At 38.0% G+C, this 24,776-nt stretch overlaps 1 protein-coding gene across 1 annotated transcript in view; it reads left to right on the top strand.

Annotated features, from left to right (window-relative positions):
- The window catches only part of LOC112056363 (protein MON2 homolog), a 57,490-nt gene extending 46,655 nt beyond the window's left edge, over positions 1-10,835 (top strand). Inside the window, exons 34-40 of the mRNA XM_052889275.1 lie at positions 1,015-1,118; positions 2,430-2,578; positions 3,064-3,171; positions 3,271-3,370; positions 4,401-4,513; positions 6,795-6,955; positions 9,845-10,835. Coding sequence (XP_052745235.1) covers positions 1,015-1,118; positions 2,430-2,578; positions 3,064-3,171; positions 3,271-3,370; positions 4,401-4,513; positions 6,795-6,907 — 687 coding nt within the window. The 3' untranslated portion in view covers positions 6,908-6,955; positions 9,845-10,835. The remainder of the gene's footprint in view (positions 1-1,014; positions 1,119-2,429; positions 2,579-3,063; positions 3,172-3,270; positions 3,371-4,400; positions 4,514-6,794; positions 6,956-9,844) is intronic.
- The last annotated feature ends 13,941 nt before the right edge of the window (positions 10,836-24,776 follow it).

The raw sequence follows: 24,776 nt of genomic DNA, 5'->3' as shown, positions 1-24,776 counted from the left end.
CAAACACCACGGTCTCTGCTGGGAACCGCCAGCATCCAGCGGCTCCCAGCAACCCGCTTGATGTCCTCGGTCCACCTGGTGGGAGGTCGACCAACACTGCGCTTTCCAGTGCGAAGTTACAGCACTTAGGATCCCATCCATCGGTTATCCGAACTATGCGCTCTCCCCATTGCTTCAGCTTCGCGACTCGCTGAGCTGTGACTTTGGTTCTTCTGCGAATCTCATTTCTGATTCGATCACGCAGAGATACTCCAAGTATAACTAGCTCCATCGCCTGTTGAGTGATTTTGAGCCTTCTAATGAGGTTCATAGGTAGCGTACAGGCATTGAGGATTATGAATGGAGTATTACTGAAGGAGAGACTAAGAAAAAGTGAAGTCTGTGGTGAGGTAGACACTTCAAGGCGATCTTTGAGTGTGAGCTGCGTTGTGGCCCAGGGACATTTTTTTTTAGTCTTTACAAGTTGGCCTTTGAATAAGTAAATGATGATGCAATTTAAAATGGAAGTGGTCTAACTTGTTAGGCGTTAGATAAAAATCCACACCCATTTCGGTTCACATAATCATAACGAAACGCTAAACGCCTGGTTTTGGAGGTTTGGAGCTTTCCTTAATTGGTGCAGGTCTGGCTAGTGGGAGGCTTCGGCCGTAACTAGTTACCACCCTACTGGCAAATACGTACCGCCAAGCAATTTAGCGTTCCGGTACGATACCATGTAGAAACCGAAGGGGGTTTTTATTTTCATCCTCCTAACAAGTTAGTCAGTCATAAAAAATCAGCATGAAGAAGCGACTTCATGTTGATTTTTTAATATAGACCGGGCAGCTTTATTATAAAAACAATATTTTAATATAAAAAAATCGGCGACTAAAAACTCTTTCTGTCGCCGATATTTTTCTTGCGATTGGTTGGTTGTGTAACTGTCAAAGCAAAACTTGACTGGGTCTGCTATTCGAAAATATTGTTTTCTCTTGCTTTTAGTAAGTATTTTACATCACGTGCCAAACGTTGCAGGTGTTGGCGACCGGACTGCCGTTAGCTAGAGAACATCCCGACGAGTACTCTGAATTTTGGGAAATCCTGCCCACTGTGTTGGAGACTTTCATGTTCGAACCGCCGTAAGTTGTTTTATTACTTCATCATCCCCATCATACTAGCCGATGTTTAAAAAAAAAAATTTTTTTTTTTATTTTTTTAAAATATGACCAATGTTCCCATCCCCTCCAACTATTTGGAAATTCTGTGTTAGGAATAATCCCGAGGGCGGGGATCGAATTTACTCTTTAATCCGGCCCTATCGCAAAATCCGTCTTTAGTGGATACCTACTAACTGTAAACTACCTCCCTGCCATATTTCAGCTATGTACATTAAGCGGTTTTCGAGATTTTGTGATGAATGACTTTTTGCATTAATATATTAAGTATTACCATCTAGTATGAAAGTACTCGTTGAGACGAATCAAACGAGCCCAAACTCGATGGGGTTGCGTCGTTTAATGACGAAGTTCCTATGACCACCTTCTAGCTCCACCGTCAGATCAACTCTATGTCATAATAACATTGCATTGTCGTCCGATTTATACATGCATGCAAAATTTCAGCTCAAAGTGGATCAAATTTAACTTGCAAGATTTGTTTCATCATCATCATCATTTCGGACCACTCCTGAGCTCGAGTCTCCTCTCAGAATGAGAGGGGTTAGGCCAATAGTCCACCACGCTGGCTTTCCTTCGCCGTTAGAGACACGTGATACTTGATTTCCTAAAATGCACACAACTGAAAAATTGGAGGTGCACGCCCAGGACCGGATTCGAACCCACACCCTCCGGAATCGGAGGCAGAGGTCATATCCACTGGGCTATCACGGCTCACTTATACAGGGTGCTTGGGAGTATTTCCCATAACTTGAATGTGTTGACGAGTCCACTTATAGGAGCCGAACTGCATAACTAATATTTTTAACTAAAAAATAAAAGCTTTGTATGTTTTCATACAAAGTAAATCAAATAATTCCGACTATCCATGTAACACACGCCTTTATCAATCCTTGCATTTTAAAATACGTAAAATTGGCTACGTCATAATTACAAGTTTATACGACTTATATCTATTTACAAAAGAAATATTATTTCCCTGAAAATGTTAATTTTACTTAGAAAATGTTAAATACATGGGCCTTGAACATTTTAAATTATTTTTCGATAAAGAATATAACCCCAGAGTTATGGGAAATACTGCCCAGCGTCCTGTACATTTATGTATATACAGTTTTTAAAGTAACTAAACACACAACTTGACATTGTGTGTGTATATTTAATTATTATTTGTTAATCGAAGGTAGAGAATCATATCCACTGGGCTATCTAGACAGACGGACGGATCCTTTATGGGTTATTGTAAAATAGGCTGATAATTATAAATGGTTGTAGGGTGGGCGGCACGGCGCAGGCTCGCGAGGTGGTCGGCATGGTGAGAGACGAGGTGCTGCGCGGGTCGCCCCGCGCGCCCGCCAGGCACGCCCGTCGCCTGCTGGCGCTGGTACGCGCCGGCTCGCTGCACCGCCACCAGCCTCAGACACGTAAACTATTGTTATAAGTTTAAATATATCCTCTACAATCTCAACTTATCAATGATCATTTTATAGATAGGTTACGTGCCTACAAAATTTCCGCAAAAGTGATCCGAATTTAGCTACACCACTGAGCGCACACATGCACAATTTGTCTTTAATTCCATTATATATTTATGTATTTATAGTTTTTACACTTACTGAACATACCTTTATTATTTATTTAAATAACATTCGTTGTTTAATAAGCAACTAAATGAAATTAAGACAATTATACACATTAGTCCGCCTCAGTTTTGATGCACTTATAATCTCTAGTGTATCAAAACTGTCTCTAGTATTAAATATTGTTGCACCTTATGGTACAGTGATAATGCAATCTAAGACGGAAGTGGGCTAACTTGTTAGCAAGAGGAATTTTATTAGGTATATTGTTCGAAATCTGTCTTCATTTCTCTCAACGTTATTTGATTTATCTCTGTCATCCGTAACAGAAAACGAGCAAGAGTTGAAGGAGCGAGAGGAGTTTGCACGCACGTGCTTCGAGACCCTGCTTCAATTTTCCATGCTCGAAGACATGGACTCTATGACTTGCTCTGAAAGTAAGTTGTAACGAATATATTTTTTATATATATTTATCTGAATTCTGACATTGACAACTTATGATAAGAGGAAACTTTGTAAATCTAATACTTTTTCAGGTGACAATGACCCTTTAGCCATAATGCCTCTATTGGACCGGTTTCAAGAAGTGATATCGAGGTACAACCTGGACGAGGATAGCACGGAGCCTCTTCCCAGGTATTATGTTTTCCATGCTATATAGAAGAATATCTTAGCATACCATGGATTCATGGGTGTCAGGTCCATCGTATAGCAGTGAGAAAAACACTCAGAAATTAAATAAACTAATCTGGAAAGAAATGCTCCTATTGAAAGAATAGTGAGATCGTATAATAATATTTTTAAAATAGCAAATCTGGATATTTTCTATAGTTGTTCTAATTCTTTCAAAAGTAAAGTTAAAAAACATATGTCGATGTATAATGTACTTTAAATGCATTCTGTTTTTGTTTTAAATGTAATTTCTTATTGTCAATTCCCATTATTATTATTGTAAATACAATTTTTTTTAATTCTTTTTTTTTAGGTTAGTTGGTAGATTTTGTTTTTTTTTAATGGTAAATTAAGAATTGTCAATAATTAAACGCATGTTGAGTTAGCCTGAAAGTGGGGTGTATAATGTAGCATATTATTTTTAATATTAGTCATAAGATTTTTGTATACAACGTTGGCTTCCGAATAAATAAATAAAATAAATATCGCGTGTTCGAAACAGTGAAGGAAAAACATCGTGAGAATGCAAAACTGAAAATTTTCTTAATACTCTTCGTGTTTGAAGTCTGCCAGCCCGCATTGGGCTAGCGTGGTAGACTATTTGCTCCCCTCCCTAATTCCTCGCATTCTGAGAGGAGTCTCGCGCTCAACAGTGAACCGAATGTGGGTCGTCAATGAACTTAACCAGTAAGGCTTAGTCCAGAAAGGGCGAATTCGCCGCGATTCTCTCGCGCGTATTACGCGAGACCGTTGCGTCCCCAATGCGCGTACCAACGCGCGAACATCTGGGGAGGAATTTAGTATGAAACATGAGTAGTAGTAGTTCGCGCGTTAACTGGACGCAACAAAGCGTCACTAGTATCTCGATTCGCCCGCAACACGCGCGAATCGAGAGTCTGGCGTAGTGCACGCGATTTACACGCGTATTATGAATTCGCGCGATACGGTTCGCGACGAATTCGCCCCTTCTGGACAAGGTCTAAACTGTTTCCAGACACCAAGTGTCGGAGATATCGTTCGTGCTCCGCGCCGTGGCGGCGCTGGCGGCGGCCATGAAGCGCGCGCCGCCTTCCCGAGTGGACGCGGCGGCGTGGCACCGGCTCATAGGTATGTCTTACATTGTCGCACTAACGTCTTAACTATTCTCAGAGGCACTATTATCTGCCCATTTTAATATACTCGCGGTATATTAAAGTGGGCGGATAATTGTGCCTCATGAGTATATGTGTAGAGGCAAAATCTTCTTTTTCTTCTTCTAGCGTGATCCCACTGGTGTGGTGGTCCGCTTTCCAACATATTTTGACGGCCTCCGTGGCACAATGGTATGCGTTGTGGATTTACAAGACGGAGGTCCTGGGTTCGATCCCCGGCTGGGCAGATTGAGGTTTTCTTAATTTCCACCCTATCGGCAAAGACGTACCGCCAAGCGATTTAGCGTTCCGGTACGATGCCGTGTAGAAACCGAAAGGGGTGTGGATTTTCATCCTCCTCCTAACAAGTTAGCCCGCTTCCATGTTAGACTGCATCATCACTTACCATCAGGTGAGATTGTAGTCAAGAGCTAACTTGTAAAGAATAAAATAAAAAAAAAATAACCTCGCCCACTGTGCCTAATCTTGGGCATCCGACTTCTTAAGTTCTCAAAGTCGTTTATGTGAATGGTAACGTTTGTGTTGTCGTTCAAGAAATGTATGGAGATGTTGGAATAGATTCTCAAAGTAGTTTATGAGAATGGCAATGTTTGTGTTGTCGTTCAAGAAATGTATGGAGATGTTGGAATAGATTCTCAAAGTAGTTTATGAGAATGGCAATGTTTGTGTTGTCGTTCAAGAAATGTATGGAGATGTTGGAATAGATTCTCAAAGTAGTTTATGAGAATGGCAATGTTTGTGTTGTCGTTCAAGAAATGTATGGAGATGTTGGAATAGATTCTCAAAGTAGTTTATGAGAATGGCAATGTTTGTGTTGTCGTTCAAGAAATGTATGGAGATGTTGGAATAGATTCTCAAAGTAGTTTATGAGAATGGCAATGTTTGTGTTGTCGTTCAAGAAATGTATGGAGATGTTGGAATAGATTCTCAAAGTAGTTTATGAGAATGGCAATGTTTGTGTTGTCGTTCAAGAAATGTATGGAGATGTTGGAATAGATTCTCAAAGTAGTTTATGAGAATGGCAATGTTTGTGTTGTCGTTCAAGAAATGTATGGAGATGTTGGAATAGATTCTCAAAGTAGTTTATGAGAATGGCAATGTTTGTGTTGTCGTTCAAGAAATGTATGGAGATGTTGGAATAGATTCTCAAAGTAGTTTATGAGAATGGCAATGTTTGTGTTGTCGTTCAAGAAATGTATGGAGATGTTGGAATAGATTCTCAAAGTAGTTTATGAGAATGGCAATGTTTGTGTTGTCGTTCAAGAAATGTATGGAGATGTTGGAATAGATTCTCAAAGTAGTTTATGAGAATGGCAATGTTTGTGTTGTCGTTCAAGAAATGTATGGAGATGTTGGAATAGATTCTCAAAGTAGTTTATGAGAATGGCAATGTTTGTGTTGTCGTTCAAGAAATGTATGGAGATGTTGGAATAGATTCTCAAAGTAGTTTATGAGAATGGCAATGTTTGTGTTGTCGTTCAAGAAATGTATGGAGATGTTGGAATAGATTCTCAAAGTAGTTTATGAGAATGGCAATGTTTGTGTTGTCGTTCAAGAAATGTATGGAGATGTTGGAATAGATTCTCAAAGTAGTTTATGAGAATGGCAATGTTTGTGTTGTCGTTCAAGAAATGTATGGAGATGTTGGAATAGATTCTCAAAGTAGTTTATGAGAATGGCAATGTTTGTGTTGTCGTTCAAGAAATGTATGGAGATGTTGGAATAGATTCTCAAAGTAGTTTATGAGAATGGCAATGTTTGTATTGTCGTTCAAGAAATGTATGGAATTGTTGGAATAGGTTCTCAAAGTCGTTTATATAAATGGCAATGTTTGTGTTGTCTTTCAAGTAATGTATGGAGTGGTTGAAATAGATTCTCAAAGATGTTTATATGAATGGCAATGTTTGTGTTGTCGTTCTAAAAAGGTATGGAGTGGTTGGAATAGATTCTCAAAGTCGTTTATGCAAATGGCAATGTTTGTGTTGTCGTTCAAGTAATGTATGGAGTGGTTGGAATAGATTCTCAATCGTTTATGTGAATAGCAATGTTTTGTTGTCGTCCAAGTAGTGTATTGGAGTGGTTGGAATAGATGTTTCTGTAATAGCAATGTTTGTGTTGTTGTTCAAGGAATGTATGGAGTTTTTGGAATAGATTCTCAAAGTAGTTTATGTGAATGGCAATGTTTGTGTTGTCGTTCTAAAAAGGTATAGGTTAAAGTTATATTTGTGTGTCTGTAGACGTGTACCCGTCGCTGGTGCGGCTGGCGGGCGCGCGGGGCGCGGGCGGCGCAGGCGCGGCGCTGCGCGAGGCGCTGCTGCAGTTCGGCGCGCTGCTCAGCCCGCCGCTCTAGCGCCGCCTGCTGTACACCGTGCGCATCTAGAGCACGCGCCTGTAGACGGTACGTGTGTGACGTCAGACGGTACCCGTCGCTGGTGCGGCTGGCGGGCGCGCGGGGCGCGGGCGGCGCAGGCGCGGCGCTGCGCGAGGCGCTGCTGCAGTTCGGCGCGCTGCTCAGCCCGCCGCTCTAGCGCCGCCTGCTGTACACCGTGCGCATCTAAAGCACGCGCCTGTAGACGGTACGTGTGTGACGTCAGACGGTACCCGTCGCTGGTGCGGCGCGGGCCGCGGGCGTGACGTCAGACGTGTACCTTTACCCCTCAGACCAATTATTGTACAGGACCTGCATCGCTAGACGTTACTTTTCTGTCAAAGTATATGATCAACGATCTAATGCGATTATAAAAACTGTCTCTACAGAATCGATGTTAAATAGTTGTAATCGTGTTCGTCGGTTAAAGAGCTCCGTAAAAATACCTTTTTGTGTAATTGTATTGTGTAAAATACGGGCAAAAACTTCTAGTTTAGTATAAGATATATACTAAATCTAAGCCCGTTTTCCTCAGAAAATGACAGACAATTTTGTTCGTGACTATGAGTGCGATACAGGTCCTTCTATAATTGGTCTGAGCTTCAGTCAACGCAACGCTTAATCAACGCATTGTATCCCAAAATGCCAATGCCAGTGCAAGACTATGACGCACGTACCCTGTTAAAAAGAAAGAAAGGATAAAACAAGTGTGTTTATACCACAGGACTGAAGTAGAACTTCTTTAGCTGTCCCACCCAACATCCCTTCAACTCGTCCGAATACACTTTTTGAGACGACCCCAAGTCGAGTTTGTCAAAAGAAGTTTTATGTACCAAAAACGTTTAATAGTAGAGGAACCCGGAATGCTAAATTTGCAGTTACTCCAGCGTCATTGAGACCGATTACATTTGGTAGATTAAATTATAGGAAGAATAAATGGTTATTTACTTTTTCCGCTTTTAGCGGTGGAAAAAAACTACAGACTTTAAAAACAATTTTTATTACTTTGGCTTACTGAAATTGTAAGAAAATTTTAGCGATTAATTAGGAGATTATTTCCTTAAAAATAAGTAAAAAATTAATCGCACTCGTACCTCGAGCACTAAAATGTAAGGGTTTAATTTTGTAACTTTGAAACCCTCCCATTCCATTACGTTACGCTCAAATCGTCAGATTTTCGAAATGTGCAGTTTTTAGCTATCAACTCACCTACCTTATCTTAATCTGACGTGCTGGTTGAGTATATGAAGTTAGTTTTTTTTTTGGTTGCCCTAAACGTACCCACCAATATTAAGGGCTCATACTCGGTGGAGGTACTGGACAAAGTATAAGGTATAGTCCCCAAGTCGAGTTTGGCAAAATAAGTTTTACTCCAAAAACGTGTTTTTTTAAATTGGGTCACACTTAACATCTTATGATTCAAGATCCCAGTGCCACCACCCAGACACTACTTATTTTCTGAGTAACGGAATAGATGGAATAACATTCCATAAAACATATATAAAAGTCTGAGCGCTGATTTTTTTATATGTTTATTTATTTATTTTAAACAGGACACTAATACCAATAAAATATAAAGAAATATATAAGTTACGGCAATTATTGCAGACCCACTTGTCACAGCATGCACTAAGGATAAGGATAAGGCCTAGTTCGCACTACTCCAGTAATCCAGCCGAGTACAAACGATTTTTGGGCGGTAAAACCAAAAAACGTTGGCACCCGACTAAAACAAGAAAGTATCTCGAACTAGGTATAATAATATAAAATAATTTATAATGAATACAGAATTTTAATGTACAAAGAACAATATTAAATTTAGATTAATGTTAAACTACATGTAAAACGAAATATGTGTGTATAGAACAAAAAATTAATTAATTAAACAAATAAAAAAACCCGACTGCATAAATTATACAAAAACTGAAAAGAAAAAAACAAGCTCAGTCCAGAAGTGTAGAAAGCAATTAGAAAACAGTCGGGACCTATTATATTGAATAGAATGATTTTCGTCTACATTATTTACAGGGAATTCAAAATATACCATTTTGAATTCCCCACAAAAAGTCCTTGATTTTGATATCCATGTTGCAATTGTAAAAAAAAAAAATTTTTTTCACCTCGAGTCTATAGCGTCTCACAGTCGTCTTGTTGTTGTTTTTTAATTTCACCTATCTAAGAACACTTGGGTTATTAAGACAAATCTAATGATATCTTAATTGCGTAAATCCGTCCAGCGATTTGGAAGATATGAGGTAATAAAGAATATTACATACATACATACATACATACATACATACAAGATACGCCCGAAAACCTATCTAACTCTAGGTAAAGAAGACGCAAGGTCTAAATCAGGATTTGCAAAGCAATAGTATTTAAATTTCTTTTTAAAACAATTAATATGGAATGTTGTCAATAAACAACAATCAATACACACTTCCCGTCGGCGGTAATTTCTGATACAATACGGCATACGGCAACCATTACGATATTCAACCTAATCCTACTAATATTATAAAATCGAAAGTTTGTATGTATGTTTAGATGTTTGTTACTCTTTAACGACGCTACTACTGAAGCGATTTGACTAAAATTTGGAATCGAAATGGATTTTACAATGGATTAACACATAGGCTACTTTTTATCCCGAAAAAATCCATGGTTTCCCGAGATTTGCGAAAACTGATGATTTTAATGATATGAATGTTTGTTACTCTATCACGCCTCGACTACTGAACCGAATTAGCTGAAATTTGGTATTGAGATATATTATAGCATGGATTAACACATAGGCTACTTTTTATCCCGGAAAAATCCATGGTTCCCGAGGGATTTGTGAAAAACTAAATTCCACGCGGACGAAGTCGCGGGCGTCCGCTAGTATAGTTATATATTCTCATTTTTTTTTCTTTTCAGTATCGCCACGACGTCGCAGGTATCATCTTAATCGAAACTGTTATATAGAAGAATTAGATTAAATTAAAGATGCAATAAATTGAACCTTATGACGATGATATTAGGGCCTGTTTTTGTTGAACGAGTGCACAGTGAATTTGCGAAGCAAGCGTTTTATTTGTATATAGATTGTAATAATATTATATTATTGTGTATTGTTAATGAAAATAGTTTGTATTGAAAAAAATTGTGTCATACATTTTGTTTAGGGTAGAGAAGACTTGTAATAGTCAGGGATCCGTAGAACATTTAGTACATTTGATTACTAACAAGCTAATTTTTCGTGAGTACCTTCTTCTCGATGAGACGATCAACTTTTTTATTTACGAAATTTCTTGATTCTGGTAGCTAACTGAGTTACCAGAAAATGAAAATTTCAGAGCGTCGTAACGAAATAATGTGCCACGCAAATTGTACGACATTGCGGCTGTTAAGTTGTATTGTTTTCTTGGTAACTCAGTTAGCTACCAGAATCAAGAATTTTCGTGAATAAAAAAGTTGATCGTCTCATCGAGATGAAGCTGCTATTCACGAAAAATTTGCTTGTTAGTAATCAGGTGTACAAAATGTTCTACGGATCCCTGACTATAATATTACCGAGTATAGATTGCTATGCTATTTGTATCCCTATTATGATATTGGTACGCACACAAATAAAGAAACGGTTAAAAACAACGAAAACAAACGAGATTTTGTATCAGACGAAAATAGACCTAATATGCCTTAGCATAAAGCTTAGATTCGTTCGAAATGAATTTAAAAATGTTTAATATCCATCACCGAATTTGTGCCTAACGAAACCAATAATCGGTTGTACTGAAATAACTACCGTATTGTAAGATATATTAGGTTTATTTTACTTTGGTGATTCTAACAATACGAACGTGCCCATGTTATAAAAAACATATTGTCGATTAATACCGGTGGAGTTGAAATATCGCTATCTTTTTCGTGCCAAAAATGCAAAGAAAGAGATAGCGATATTTTCGAGATTTATTTGAATTTGTCTTTTTGTGTGGGAATTTGTTTTCTGGAAATGTCAGAATTTCACGGAGTTACAAAAACTACTATAATTACGTCAAACTGACCCCTTAATGAATCAATTATAGTTATACTGGAACGTTATTTATAAACGTGGATTAGGATTTTATAAACGTGGATTAGGATTTTATAAACATGGATTTACACCTCAAATTTCTTCAATGTAAAGTGAACTTTGAATTGTAGTAATTAAGGTCTACTTTACTTTGAAGAAAATTGAGTTGAAAATCAATATCCATGTTAATGAATACGGCCTTATTTATAAACGTGGATTAGGATTTATGGCTTAAACCTCAAATTTTCCTCAAAGTAAAGTGAACTTTCGCAGTTGTGATTAGGACCACTTTAATAAAAGCCTATATTCGGAATTTGTCTGATTGTCTTTTAGGACAATGGCTTACTCCAAGCTTTTCTACAATTCTCGATCCATTTACTTTGAAGAATATTAAAATTTAAATCTTATATAATTTATTGCACGTTGTAGAGTCAACATCCCCTGAGGATGCTCCGGTTTCGGGGTGAAACGTACGTAGAGAGTATTTTGTCGGACCTGGGTGACGTTGTCGCATGGGTTCGTCGAATTTTCGCGGATGATAGCAAAATAAATTAATTAATATATATTTTAGAATTTAAACTATCGTGAGTGTTATTCATATTAATTGATTATGAAACACGGCTAAAACTCACGTGATATTAGGTCGGAGTTTGGATCGTGCCGCGATGCAAGAACCAGCTCATGACTAAGGGCCCCGTATGGGTTCGAAACGCGTCGAAGTCGAGCTTACTCCGACCTAATATCACGTGAGTTTTAGCCGTGTTTCATAATCAATTAATTAATATATACTTATTCATGATGAACTTCCGCAAAATAACGCCTGCTTCTATTCAATATTTAAATCTTAATCCATGTTTATGAATACAAGGGGTAGATAGTGGCATATAAGGTCAACTATACGAAGTAACTCCAAAGACGAGTAACCACACTAATACGCTGACGTCATTACAAACGCGTTCAAAATTTGATTTTGACATTTTTATATTTCCAACAACGTTTAACACTTTTGTTTATAATTGTACCTGTCGTTTGGTTCAACTTAGTTGCCGGGGTCTATAACACATTTCATTCCATGTAAGCAATAGTAATTAATAATCTTATATCACTTCTGGGCCTTTAGCCATGTGGCACGTCGATTCTCTTTCTACGATCGCTAACGCTTCGAATCTTTACTAATATTATAAAGCTGAAGAGTTTGTTTGTTTGATTGAACGCGCTAATCTCAGGACTTACTGGTCCGATTTGAAAAATTCTTTCAGTGTTAGATAGCCTATTTATCGAGGAAGGCTATAGGCTATATATTATCCCCATATTCCAACGGGAACGGGAACCACGCGGGTGAAACCGCGCGGCGTCAGCTAGTACTAAATAAATGTATGGAATGATGGATACTGTTACTATCGCGTTAACGTAAACGCGAATTTCTAAGTAATTGAAACAGCGCACTCTAGTGGCACTACTGCACAATAGTTTCAATTCCATATAAATTTGCGTTTACGTCAACGCGATAGTAACAGTATGAAAATATTGAAAACTCCAAATAAGCACACCGATCGATAACTTGATCACGTGACTTATCGTTAGCAAATGGCATAGCCATACATATTTTTAATTTTCGAAGCGTTTGCTATTGTAGAAAGAGAATCTCCGTACTGCTGCAGACAGTTGAAAGCCATACGATATGGAACTCTTCCATTTAAGCTAAAAAAAAAGTATTTTATAGCCAAATGTTGTTTTAAACAATGATTAATTATTAATAATAATATATAATATAAATACTTTGTAGTATAAGATATAGGTTATTGTTTATTGAATACAGAGTTAGTTATTTTCTTGTATAGTTTATCGACTTTTACGTATGTTTGGGTTTCTGTGATGTCTGTGATAATATGTACAGACATGCGTTTAACTGGTTTTTATAGATATAACGCGATAATTTATAACATATTACTCGTGCGAGGTAACTTGACAACTTATTTTTTTTTGTGAATATTTGACATATTTTTAAATATGACCAATATTCCCATTCCCCTCCAACTAGTCGGGACTGTATTAGGAGTGGGTACGACAATAGACCAACGGGGCGGGGATCGAACCACCACCCCTCGGTGATAAGTTCGACTGCTCTTGCCGTTGAGCTATTGAGTCTCAAACTCGACACTCCTACCGCATCAGGCGCAGAACGCTAAGTAGCCCTTTTGTTCTATGTAAGTGCAGTGGGCTCCTTATAGTAGGGGAGCCCAGGATGCTAAATTTGCAGTTACTTGAGCGGGGACCGATTACATTTGGTAGATTAAATTATAGGAAGAATAAATGGTTATTTACTTTGTTCGCTTTTAGCGGTGGAAAAAAAACTACAGACTTAAAAGCAATTTTTATTACTTTGACTTACTGAAATGCTCAGAAAATTTATCGATTAATTAGGAGGTTATTTCCTTCAAAATAAGTAAAAACATAATCGCGCTTATAACTCGAGAACTTGTAGGGTATTTTGTAACTTTGTAATGGAATGGGAGGGTTTTCTCTCCCATTCCATTACATAAAACAATTCCATGAAACAAAACAATTCCGTATGTTGCTTTAAAAACGCCATAAACGAACGCGACTACGCGAAGTTCACTGACAATCTGTCAGGGTGTGTGCTACGAGCATGTTGCCATGATAAAAATTCTTAATGTCGTCAGCTAATGATAAAAACTACATTATGTTTAATTAATTTAAAAAATGCGGGTTCCAAAAAAAATATTTTAGATTCTAAGCCCTATATTTTATGTTCTTGTAAGATGAAAATAATTTGTTCTGCTTACTTGACACTCGGAATAAAGGACCAGCCTCCATACAAAATTGGGACATGTCCTTTAATCACTCTGGATCAAATTAACCGATTTGTATGCTTTTGGCAGCTATCCGTAGTTTTTCAAAGTATACGTAATTAACTAATATTAATAAATGTACTATTAACTTCAGCGGAACCTGTTTTTGCGCTGATCCTTGGCCGAAACCAAAAGTTCGGTCGGACACTAATAAATTAAAACTTTTTTTCACTCCATACTTTTGCGGTTCCATAAACAAACGTCATTCGAGTCAGGTGTCATATTAATCCGCACGAGCTGTACATCTTATCACAAGAAGCAAAGCCAGACCTTACTCCGAAAATAAAATATCTATGCCTTCTCGTTGGTATGATGTTTACAGCTAAAGTGTTTTTAGACAGATAGCATGGTGCGGGTGACAGTTCGTTTCGCTCTTGGTCGTATTGTGGACGTCATAAGGCAAGTGTCACCATACCCATGCTATCTGAAAACACTTATACGTTGCTCTGTTATTTCGGCATTCTCTATTTGTAAACTTACATTAAAACATTAATGGCCGTTTCCACCAACTTTTTGTAGATGTTATTTTACTTATTCACAAGTTTTTTCTTTATCATTTGACCAACGATATTGCATACTATAGATACGTTATGTGCCTACAAAATCAACGCAAAACGTGAGGTGGATTTAGCTACTCCATTGAACACACATGCTCAATTTTGTCTTTAATTCCATTATACAGGGTGCTCGGGAGTGTTTGTCATAACTTCAAGATGTTGACGAATCCACTTAAAGGAGCCGAACTGCATATAACTAATATTTTTTTTAACTAAAAAATAAAAACTATTTGTCTTCATACAAAGTAATTCAAATAATTCCGACTATCCATGTAACACACGCCTTTATCTATCCTTGCATTTTAAAATACTTAAAACTTACAAGTATACAGATCACATTTTAAGATTTATTTACCCCGAAAATGTTAATTTTACTTAGAAAATGTTAAATACATGGACCTTGAACATTTTAAATTTTTCGATAAAGAATATAACCCCAGAGTTATGGGAAATACTGCCCAGCGTCCTGTACATTTATGTATTTACAGTTTTTAAGATAACTAAACACAACTCGACATTGTATATGTAAATATAGGTATTATTTGTTTAAATAACTTTCGTTATTTACTATGCAAACTGCGACTCAATGAAATTAAGACAATTAGCCGCTTTTGTTCGCCTCAATTTTGAGGCGCTAGTGACGTATCTCTATTATAAAAATCTTTATTTAATACTCTTTAATACTATAATCTCTTTAATACTATTTAATACTATAATCTTTGCATTTGACATACACTAAGAAAGTTTAGGAAATCCTTGTGTTAAGACTATCCGAAACTAAACAGAAGTTGGTGAAACCGGTCTTAGTGATGTTGTTATAGTATTTTTGTATAGTAACGTAAGCAGCCTGACTAGAAAAATAAAAAACATAGATAGAGGGCGACACTAGTGTTTTATACCTGTCTGCGTTAGGTTTACTCGCCGACCTGCGTTGGAGCGGCGTGGTGGGTCTTAACTCCATAAAAGATGAGTTATGCAGTTTTTACCCACCTGTAGTCTCAGACCAATTGCCTTCTATTGGACTTGTTTCGCACACACACCAACAAAATTGTTTGTCGTGTTTGAGGGGAAAGAGGTAAACTCACACATCGAAAATATTTAACACCCATATATCCTGTGTCGTTACATTACACACAACTATAAATTTTAAATCGTAACACACAGGTGTAATTTTAACACAATGAAACATATAAACATGAATAGAATGAAACATTCTATAGATGTAGTTTGTATGAAACATTTGATCATGATCATATAGTTTTGACAGAGGGGTTACTTCTAGCGAGGCAGGTCCTATAGAAGGTAATTAGTCTGAGCCAGTGACGAGTGGTGGTTAAAATAAGTTATGATGTGTTTGGTATATATATTAATGGAAAAAATAATTCATTTTCTTTCCGCAAAATGGTGAGGTATTTTATTTTTCCGATCAGGCTTTAATAATCCCAATGATGTTACAAATAAAAAGTATTGGTCTTATACTTGTTGGATTATTAAATGGTTAAAATGGTCTAATTCGAGGATGGGAAAATCTAAAATATTATTATAAAGTGGTAAGATTAGTTTTTTTTGTTCTTGTAAGGTGTGGAAATGCTATGGTAACCATAGAATTTAGGTACTTGTACCGACTCGTAAATCTATGATAACAGATACTATTTTGGATGCGTCACCGGGTCATTCCCACCTTCCAATTGGACCGGATTAAAAAAAAGTAAAATACGGCTAAAAGCTAGACTTTGTTGATCAATGTTCACCCGCTTTTCATTTATAACATCATTGCATTTAAACTAGAGCTAGTTGTTGCGGCCTGTTCACATTGTATCAGTAGCTAGTTGTAACATTTATACTGGTACTTCTAAAGTATCAACAAAGTAGTATTTAGAAAAACTCCTTTTGTTTGTTGGTCAAGTGGTGGTGCAACATATCGTTTTAAACAAGGCCAAGTGCGCGATATTCATATGGTTTATTCAGTAATCAGATCATTTGTCGAGGTAGACGCCGCGTAGTACGTTAAGTGCTTAAGAGAAATAAGAATACTAGACAACATGAACAAAATACGCTTTAATATTTTCCTAAACTTAGGTTGCCTGGAAGAAATCGCTATCGAGCGGTAAGGCCGCCTTGTATATCCTAGTTTTTATTTTTGTTTCTTTGTTAAATTGTTTGTTCCCTTGTTTTGTGGTTTATAAATTGTATAAATAAACATATGTTTAACATAACACTGTCGATAGGATGTTAATGTCAATCTATTCCAGAAAGTCCATTTGGTTTTGCATGTGTAGTGGCAATATGACATACCAAAGGTGTTTGTATGTGTATCGCTGCGCTGCGGACACACACGCTGACAGTTTTATACATCAAGTCACTGGTAAAATGCTTGTCTGTACAATTCACAAATGGTACAACCAACTGCAGTCGAATGCTCAATTTAAGAAATTAAATATCACGTGTCTCCATCGGTGAAGGAAAACATCGTGAGGAAACCTGCATACCAGAGAATTATCTTAATTCTCTGCGTGTGTGAAGTCTGCCAATCCGCACTGGGCCAGCGTGGTGGACTATTGGCCTAACCCCTCTCATTCTGAGAGGAGACTCGAGCTCAGCAGTGAGCCGCATATGGGTTGATGACGGCAACCAATGCGGACACACTAGTCTCGAATCGAGTTAAAAGTACACAAAGTTACTGGAACAGTGTGATATGGCCGTTAGTGCTAATTTGCTTGTACATACAATTACTATCCAATTGGCACTACATTTTTTTTACATTTGTATGTATGTCATGTATAAGTCAACGCCATGTTTGTATAATTAAAAAATACAAATTAAACAAAGACAGAAAAACCTATAGAAAGTTAAGTGCAAATAAGTTTTTCATACTTTTGATATTTTTGTTTTTTTTTTTTAATATATAATTTGCTTGATTGTTTCAATAATAATCAATGTGTCTAAACAGTATAACACAATAGATACCTACTAAAGGGACAAAGCCCTTAATTTTTACCACCCATCCAATTAAGAATGAAATTAAATGTAATTGATTCTTTTGTAATAGAATGTATAACATTTACAAATTCAATTAAGAATGAAAATAGTACTAATGCGCTGATTTATAGGTTTCTCTGTCTGATGTGAGAGGCCGTACAGACTACTTTAGTGTTTTAGTCGAATTCGAACAATTTTTCGATTTACCGCCCAATCGTTCGTACTCGACTAAATTACTAAAGTAGTCCGAACTAGGCATTAAAGTACACTTAGGTGACAGCATTCAATGACTAATTTTTAACCAATAGACAAAGTACAGATTGTAAAATTATGAAAATAAATTATTACGTGACATTTATAGTTTTATTTTTCTATATTCATAAACAGAGCCGTGATAGCCCAGTGGATATGACATCTGCCTCCGATTCCGGAGCATGCACCTCCAACTTATCAGTTGTATGTATTTTAAGAAATTAAATATCACGTGCCTCGAACGGCGAAGGAAAAACATCGTGAGGAAACCTGCATACTGTAAAAAATTTCTTAACTATCTGCGTGTGTGAAGTCTGCTAATCCGCATTGGGCCAGCGTGGTGGACTATTGGCCTAACCCCTCTCATTCTGAGAGGAGACTCGAGCTCAGCAGTGAGCCGAATATGGATTGACAATGATGATGATGATTCATAAACAGAATACTTCTATTTGTTCCCTAAGTATACAACAACCACAAATTAATAGATACAACATCTTTTAGCTTTCACTCTGAAATCAGTAATCTGTTTAGACGACAGCACTCTAAAATCAGTAATCAGCAAAGACAGACAAAATTGGCCTTTCTTCAATTATATTTAATTTCATTTTAGCTTTAAGACTCACTAGCTGACGACGCGCGGTTTCACCCGCATGGTTCCCGTTCCCGTAAGAATACGAGGATCATATATAGCATATAGCCTTCCTCGATAAATGGGCTATCTAACACTGTAATATCATTTTAAATCGGACCAGTAGTTCCTGAGATTTGCGCGAAGTTGAAGAGTTTGATTATTTGAATAATCAAACTCTTCAACTTTATAATATTAGAATAGATTACAAACTTCGTTTGTGATTTCCATTTTGTACAATTTGTACGTGGTAGTGCCTACCCTAGCTAGAAACGTTGTGCACACCACTGCATACGAGTCTCTTACATGCGCAAGTCCGTGCAACGCAGTATAAACTTGGCTGCCATATAGTATACCTACTCGTAGTAGGTACTTGCTTGCGTTCGTATACTTTGATGGAGGTATTTTGAGGCCAGACGGCGACGTCGCGTTGATTTCTTTTTACCAAAAAAGGAGGATGGAATTTTGTTTTGCTACTCCCATTTCGTATATTTGTACTGTAATGCACTTATAAAATAAAATAAATATACCCAGACACAAGAAAACACCCATGCTCATCACACTAATATTTTTCATTAATTGATTATTAAACGGCCTATTATTTGACGGCCTCCGTGGTATGCGCGGTGGATTTAGAAGACGGAGGTCCTGGGTTGTATATCCGGCTGGGCCGATTGAGGTTATCTTAATTGGTCCAGATCTAAATCTATCTAATCGATCTAGACTACCTACCTCCAATAAAGATTTTATACTATTCGACATGTTACGTGCCTACAAAATGACCGCAAAAAGTGATCTGTTAGCTACTCCACTGAGCGCACACATGCACAATTTTGTGTCTGCTTTTCATTATATATTTATCTATGTAGTCATAGGTATATAGTTTTTACACTTCTGACCACCAAACTCAACATTGTAGACAATATTTAGGTATTATTTGTTTAATTAATAACTTAATAACTTTCGTTCTTTACAATGCGAAATGAAATTAAGACTGCCACTTTTGTTCGCCTCAACTTTGAGTTGTTCTTTTTGTTCGCGCTAGTAGTATGTCTAATAGTATAAAATCTTTGCCTACAAAATAATCTGAATTTACGCACGAACGAAATATCGGTTTAAAATGTCCGTTAAAAGATAAACAACTAGATCGTTGACCTGTCCTGTTACAGTTTAGATGGGAGAGATGGTTAGTATAAATAGAAATCGGTTCGTTGAACTTATTTTAACGAAAATAACTCTTGCCTATAACATCTAATTCACCGTTTACCATCATCATTCATCGTCCAGGCCAAGACTTCTCCTTATAGTAAAGAAGATAAGATATAAAACTTAGACCCATCACGCAATTCAATGTTTAGGGCTTAGAGCTTGTAGACTTATGTTTTTTTCACCGGATATCGGTAAAAACCATACACCACCACAGAAAACATCGTGAATCCGGTAAAAAACACGCTCCGATATCCGGAGAAAAAACGGAAGTCCTCAAGCGTCTTTAGTGTTATCTAGTCTTATAATAAATCTGTAGAGGTCAATTCTGTACCTACATGAAATATATTTCCAAAATAACTAACAGGGGGTGATAAGTGATCGATATTGATGCCGAAAATGCAATCAGTAAAATTTTTGTCTATCTGTATGTTCGTTATAGAAACAAAAACTACTCAACGGATTTTAACGAAACTTGGTACAATTGTTCTTCATACTCCTGGGCAAGTTATAGTATGCTGTTCATCAAGCTACGATCAATAGGAGCAGAACAGTGAAGGGAAATGTTGGGAAAACGGGAGAAGTTACTCCATATTTTAAGTGCCGTCGCGTATGTAGCCCTAATGGGTAGGGTAGGGGTAAGGTAGGGGTATGGGTAGGGTAGGGTATCGGTAGTTGTAAGTTTACATCGACTTTTACGCGGACGAAGTCGCGGGTGTCCGCTAGTTCATTATAAACCATACAGCACCGCGAAGTCCGTAAAAAAAATCCGTCTGATATCCGGTGAAAAAACAGAAGTCTACAAGAAGCCTTAAACATGCATTGAAGCTGCGTCTAAGCTTTATATCTTCTCTTCTATATTATAAGAAGTCTGGCCTGGATGACGTATTCATAAGAATTCTGTGAAATGAGGCAATTAAATTTTATTCGTAACAGTCAGGGCAGCACTCTAGACCTGGTCCTGGCCAGTGCATCGTTGGGTATTGTCACCGTGCAGCGAGCGGTTGACGCGCTGGTTTCGCCTGATGCCTACCATCCACCACTTGAGGTATGTATTGAACGCGGCACGTCCTGTATGGAACAAAAGCTTTCTATGACTAATTCTAGTACTGAATGGGATTTTCGCAAGGCAAACTATCACGCGCTTTATGAAAGTTTTAATAGCATCGAATGGCAGTCCCTTCTCTGCATAGAAGATCCGGACGAAGCCGTATTAGTATTCTATTCTATAATTAATGAATGTTTTGATAACTGGGTACCCAGAAAACAGCGTATGGCGATGCCACCTCGGTACTCTTACCCTGTGTGGTACTCGCCCGTCACTAAGCGCCACATAAAATTTAAAGCGCACTTTCATCGTCTTTATAAAAAAACGTCTTTGATTAAATACCGTATAAAGTTTTCGTACTACAGAGCACTTGTCAAGTTGAATATCAGAGCCGATTTTCGTCTTCACAAGATTAGGATGGAAAGTGACATAAAACGTGACTCTTCAAGTTTTTGGAACTATATTGGAGCAAAACGAAAGAAAATTAAACGTTTAAATCTTTTCAATAACGGCCAAACAGTTTCGGATGAGGAGGGTGCGCAGATGTTGGCTGATTATTTTAGCTCTGTCTACTCCACTCTCCCACCGAAATTGGATGTCCAAGAAGCAATGGCGTTGTCAAACGGGAGCAGTAACACAGTCTTTATCAATACAATTAGCTTTAAAGATGTTGAGCAAGCTTTAAGAGATCTGAAGCCAAAGAAATCGGTAGGACCAGATGGTATTCCACCTTTTGTTGTAAAAGACTGTCGTTTAATATTTATTAAGCCGTTACTACATATTTTTAATACTTGCCTTAGGAATTGCAGGTATCCTCAGGTGTGGAAGATGTCGCGAGTTGTTCCGATTCCTAAGAGCGGTTCCGGGTCAGAGGTAAGCAACTTCAGGCCGGTAGCTGTACTGTCAGTGTTTGGCAAGTTGTTCGAACACATCATACATAGGTATATAAGCCGTCAAGTTGAAAGTCAACTTTCAAACGCACAGCATGGCTTCAGGATCGGACGTTCTACTGCCAGTAACCTATTAACTTTCCATGCATATGCTACTGCGGTTCTGGACAGTGGATGTCAAGTTGATGCAGCGTATTTTGACTTCCGGAAGGCGTTTGATACCGTAGATAATGACATCCTTCTTCGTAAATTTGCGAGTATCGGATTTACTCCTACGTTGCTGAAATTCTTCTCCGACTACCTCCGTAACCGGAGCCAGTATGTTCACTTCAACGGACACGTTTCGAACCCATATCACACGTATTCCGGAATAAGCCAGGGCTCGAACCTAGGTCCTCTAGAATTTACTATATTCATTAACGACTTGCCTGATGTTGTTAGTTCAGCTCACTGTCTGTTGTTTGCTGATGACTTGAAATTGTTCTTACGAACCGGGACATTGGTGGATTGCGACCTTTTACAGAGAGACATTCAAAATGTCGCTGAGTGGAGTGACCGTAATCGGCTGATGTTTAATGAAACTAAGTGTTCTGTAGATCGCTCAGACCTTATGAATACCACTATAGATTGGGAGACGTTGTATTGGAACGACAATCTATCGTGAAGGATTTAGGGGTATTGATGTGTTCCGATCTAAGTTTTGTTGACCACATAAGGACTATCACAACTAGAGCCTACAAAACCCTCGGTTTTGTATTAAGACAATCGAGAGATCTTGAAAGTGTCGCAGCGATTAAATTACTTTACAATAGCTTTGTGAGAAGTATATTAGAAAGTAACTCAGTTATCTGGAGTCCACATGAAGTTAAATACAAACTCATGTTGGAGAAACTTCAAAAAAAATTTCTAAGGTGGCTGTACCGCAAACAGTACGGTTATTATGTTGGATATCCTTACGTATATCCCACGGTTTTTTTACAAGGTATGCTGGGGTATGATTCACTAGAGGTGAGACGTAGCGTAGCTCTAGCGGATTACTTCTTCCGCCTGATTAGGGGCGAATTGTTGAACCCTTCAGTACTAGAGTTGGTTTCATTCCATATACCCAATATACAAAAAAGGGCACGCAAAATGAAACTGTTCACTATTCCAACATGTAGGTTGGTGCAAACCCGCGAGTCACCTCTTGTTCGCGCGTTGCCATTGCTAAGCGGGGTATTGGAGTGGGACCCGGATTTAGATTTGTTTTTCTCCTCGCCTGCTGAATTTCACAGAACTTTCAGCAGATACGTTCAAGTAATTCAGGAATTATAGATAGTTTATATAAACACATTAGGTTACGCCTGTAATGTTTATATATATATGTGTATAAAATAAATAAATAAATAAATAAATAAATAAATAAGAAGTAAGGACTTCAAATACATAGACCAACGCCGTAAAAGCCTAATTGTAATATGCTTGAGAAATTAAGATTAATAGTGTACTTACTCGTACCTACCAATAAAACAAATCAAGGAATCTATTAATTAAAACAACTTATGGCCTCTACTTAAATCAGAAAACGAGTAAACGCCTACACACATTCAGAAATAATGAAATTATGTCACCATTCATAAGAATTATAACAGCCAAGTGGTTTACCATTTATGGCAAGTGGCAACGGGAGATGATGTCATGTCGCCCACAGTAACGACTACAAGTCGATCTTGCGCCCGCGCACTACGGCCACTAGCACTACTTGTTGGGCGTAGGCACTTCAAGGATTCGTGTAGGGACACAACTAGTTTTTGTTGAATGCGATAAGTATTTTGCTCGTAACACTTTTCACTGTCTACTTATGTAGGTATAGCTTTACCAACCTGAATACACTCGTATTGTGTAATTGTTTTTAGAGTTCCGTAGGTACCTCAATTGAAAAAAATGGTAGATAGAAATCATTAACAGCCGATAGAGGTCCACAGCTGGACATAAGCCTCTTGTATGAACTTCAAAACAACGGTTTCGAGCTGCCAGCATCCAGCGGCTTTATGCAATCCGACCAATACTGAGCTTTCCGGTGCCATTCCAACAGTAACACCATTGGGACCCCAATGTCCATCTGCTCTTCGAACTATGTGGCCTGCCCAATGCCACTTCAGCTTTGCGACTCGCTGAGCTGTGTGATATGTCAGTGACTTTGGTTCGTCGGTGGATCTTCTCATTTATTTTCTGATTCGATCACGCAAAGAAACTAAGCATAACTCGCTCTATAGCCCGCTGAGTGATTTTGAGGTTAGGATCAGCGGGCGATGGAGCGAGCTATGCTTCGAGTTTCTCTGCGTGATCGAATCAGGACCGAGGACATCCACAGACATAGCTCAGCGAGTCGCGAAGCTGAAGGCAATGGGCGGGCCACATTGTTCGAAGAGCCGATGGACGAGCCCAAAGTCATGGAATGGCGAACCCGCATCGGGAAGCGATTTGTTGGTCGACCCTCCATTGTTAGTGGACCGAGAATATCAAGCGGGTTGCAGGGAGCCGCTGGATGCTGGCGACTCGAGACCGTTGTGCTTGGAGGTCCATGCAAGAGGGCCTATGTCCAGCAGTGAACGACTATCGGCTGATAAGGTAAAGTAAGGTAAGATAAGCTTGGTAGGTACGAGTATAGTTGAATGCAATCTTTAAAACGTCTCCAATATAAGATCAAGGATCAGTGGCGTACCGCGTAGTGTGCCTTAGGTACCCTGTAGCAGATAATCAGGTTTACCTGTATAAGATGTTTCCATTTTTTGGGTACGCGCCCATTTTTGGGTACTCAGGAAAAATGAGATTGCTTTTTTGCGGCTTTTGTCAATTCCTAAGATGGTCTAAGTTCCTAAGTGACCACCACTGACGGGAAGCACCAGATGAAATGAGATTGTGGATTACATTTTACTAATTTTTGCTTTTACCACGGTGAAGCTGCAAGTCTTGTATTTTTTTCCTTTACCTACAAGACCTCAATGTTTTCTTTATAATATAGAAATCAACTAGAACTATAATTTATATTCGAACAGTTTTATAAACTAAGATTATAGGTACGTAGTCTGCCGACTGCTCTGCATAGGTCATTCTTGGATATCTTGGTATTTATTTGTGCAGCTGACCAGTGTTTAGCGGATTTTTGTAATTATAAAAGCTAAGATAATTTTTAAATTATTGATGAAACCATATACTTTTCTCAATTAAAATAATTTTAAGATCTCTCCACTTAGTCCCTCATGACTGGGTACCGTAACCACCCCCTTGATTCAAAAGATATTTTTATTTATTATTTTATTTTATTTTATTGATATACACAAAGGTATGTATTTGTAGGGATCAACAAAAGAAAAGCAGTAAA

The sequence above is a fragment of the Bicyclus anynana genome, chromosome 25 (genome assembly GCF_947172395.1).
Source record: "Bicyclus anynana chromosome 25, ilBicAnyn1.1, whole genome shotgun sequence".
Classification (NCBI taxonomy): Eukaryota; Metazoa; Arthropoda; class Insecta; order Lepidoptera; family Nymphalidae; genus Bicyclus; species Bicyclus anynana.
Note: the sequence above shows the minus strand (reverse complement) of the source record. Positions and strands in the feature narration are given on the sequence as shown.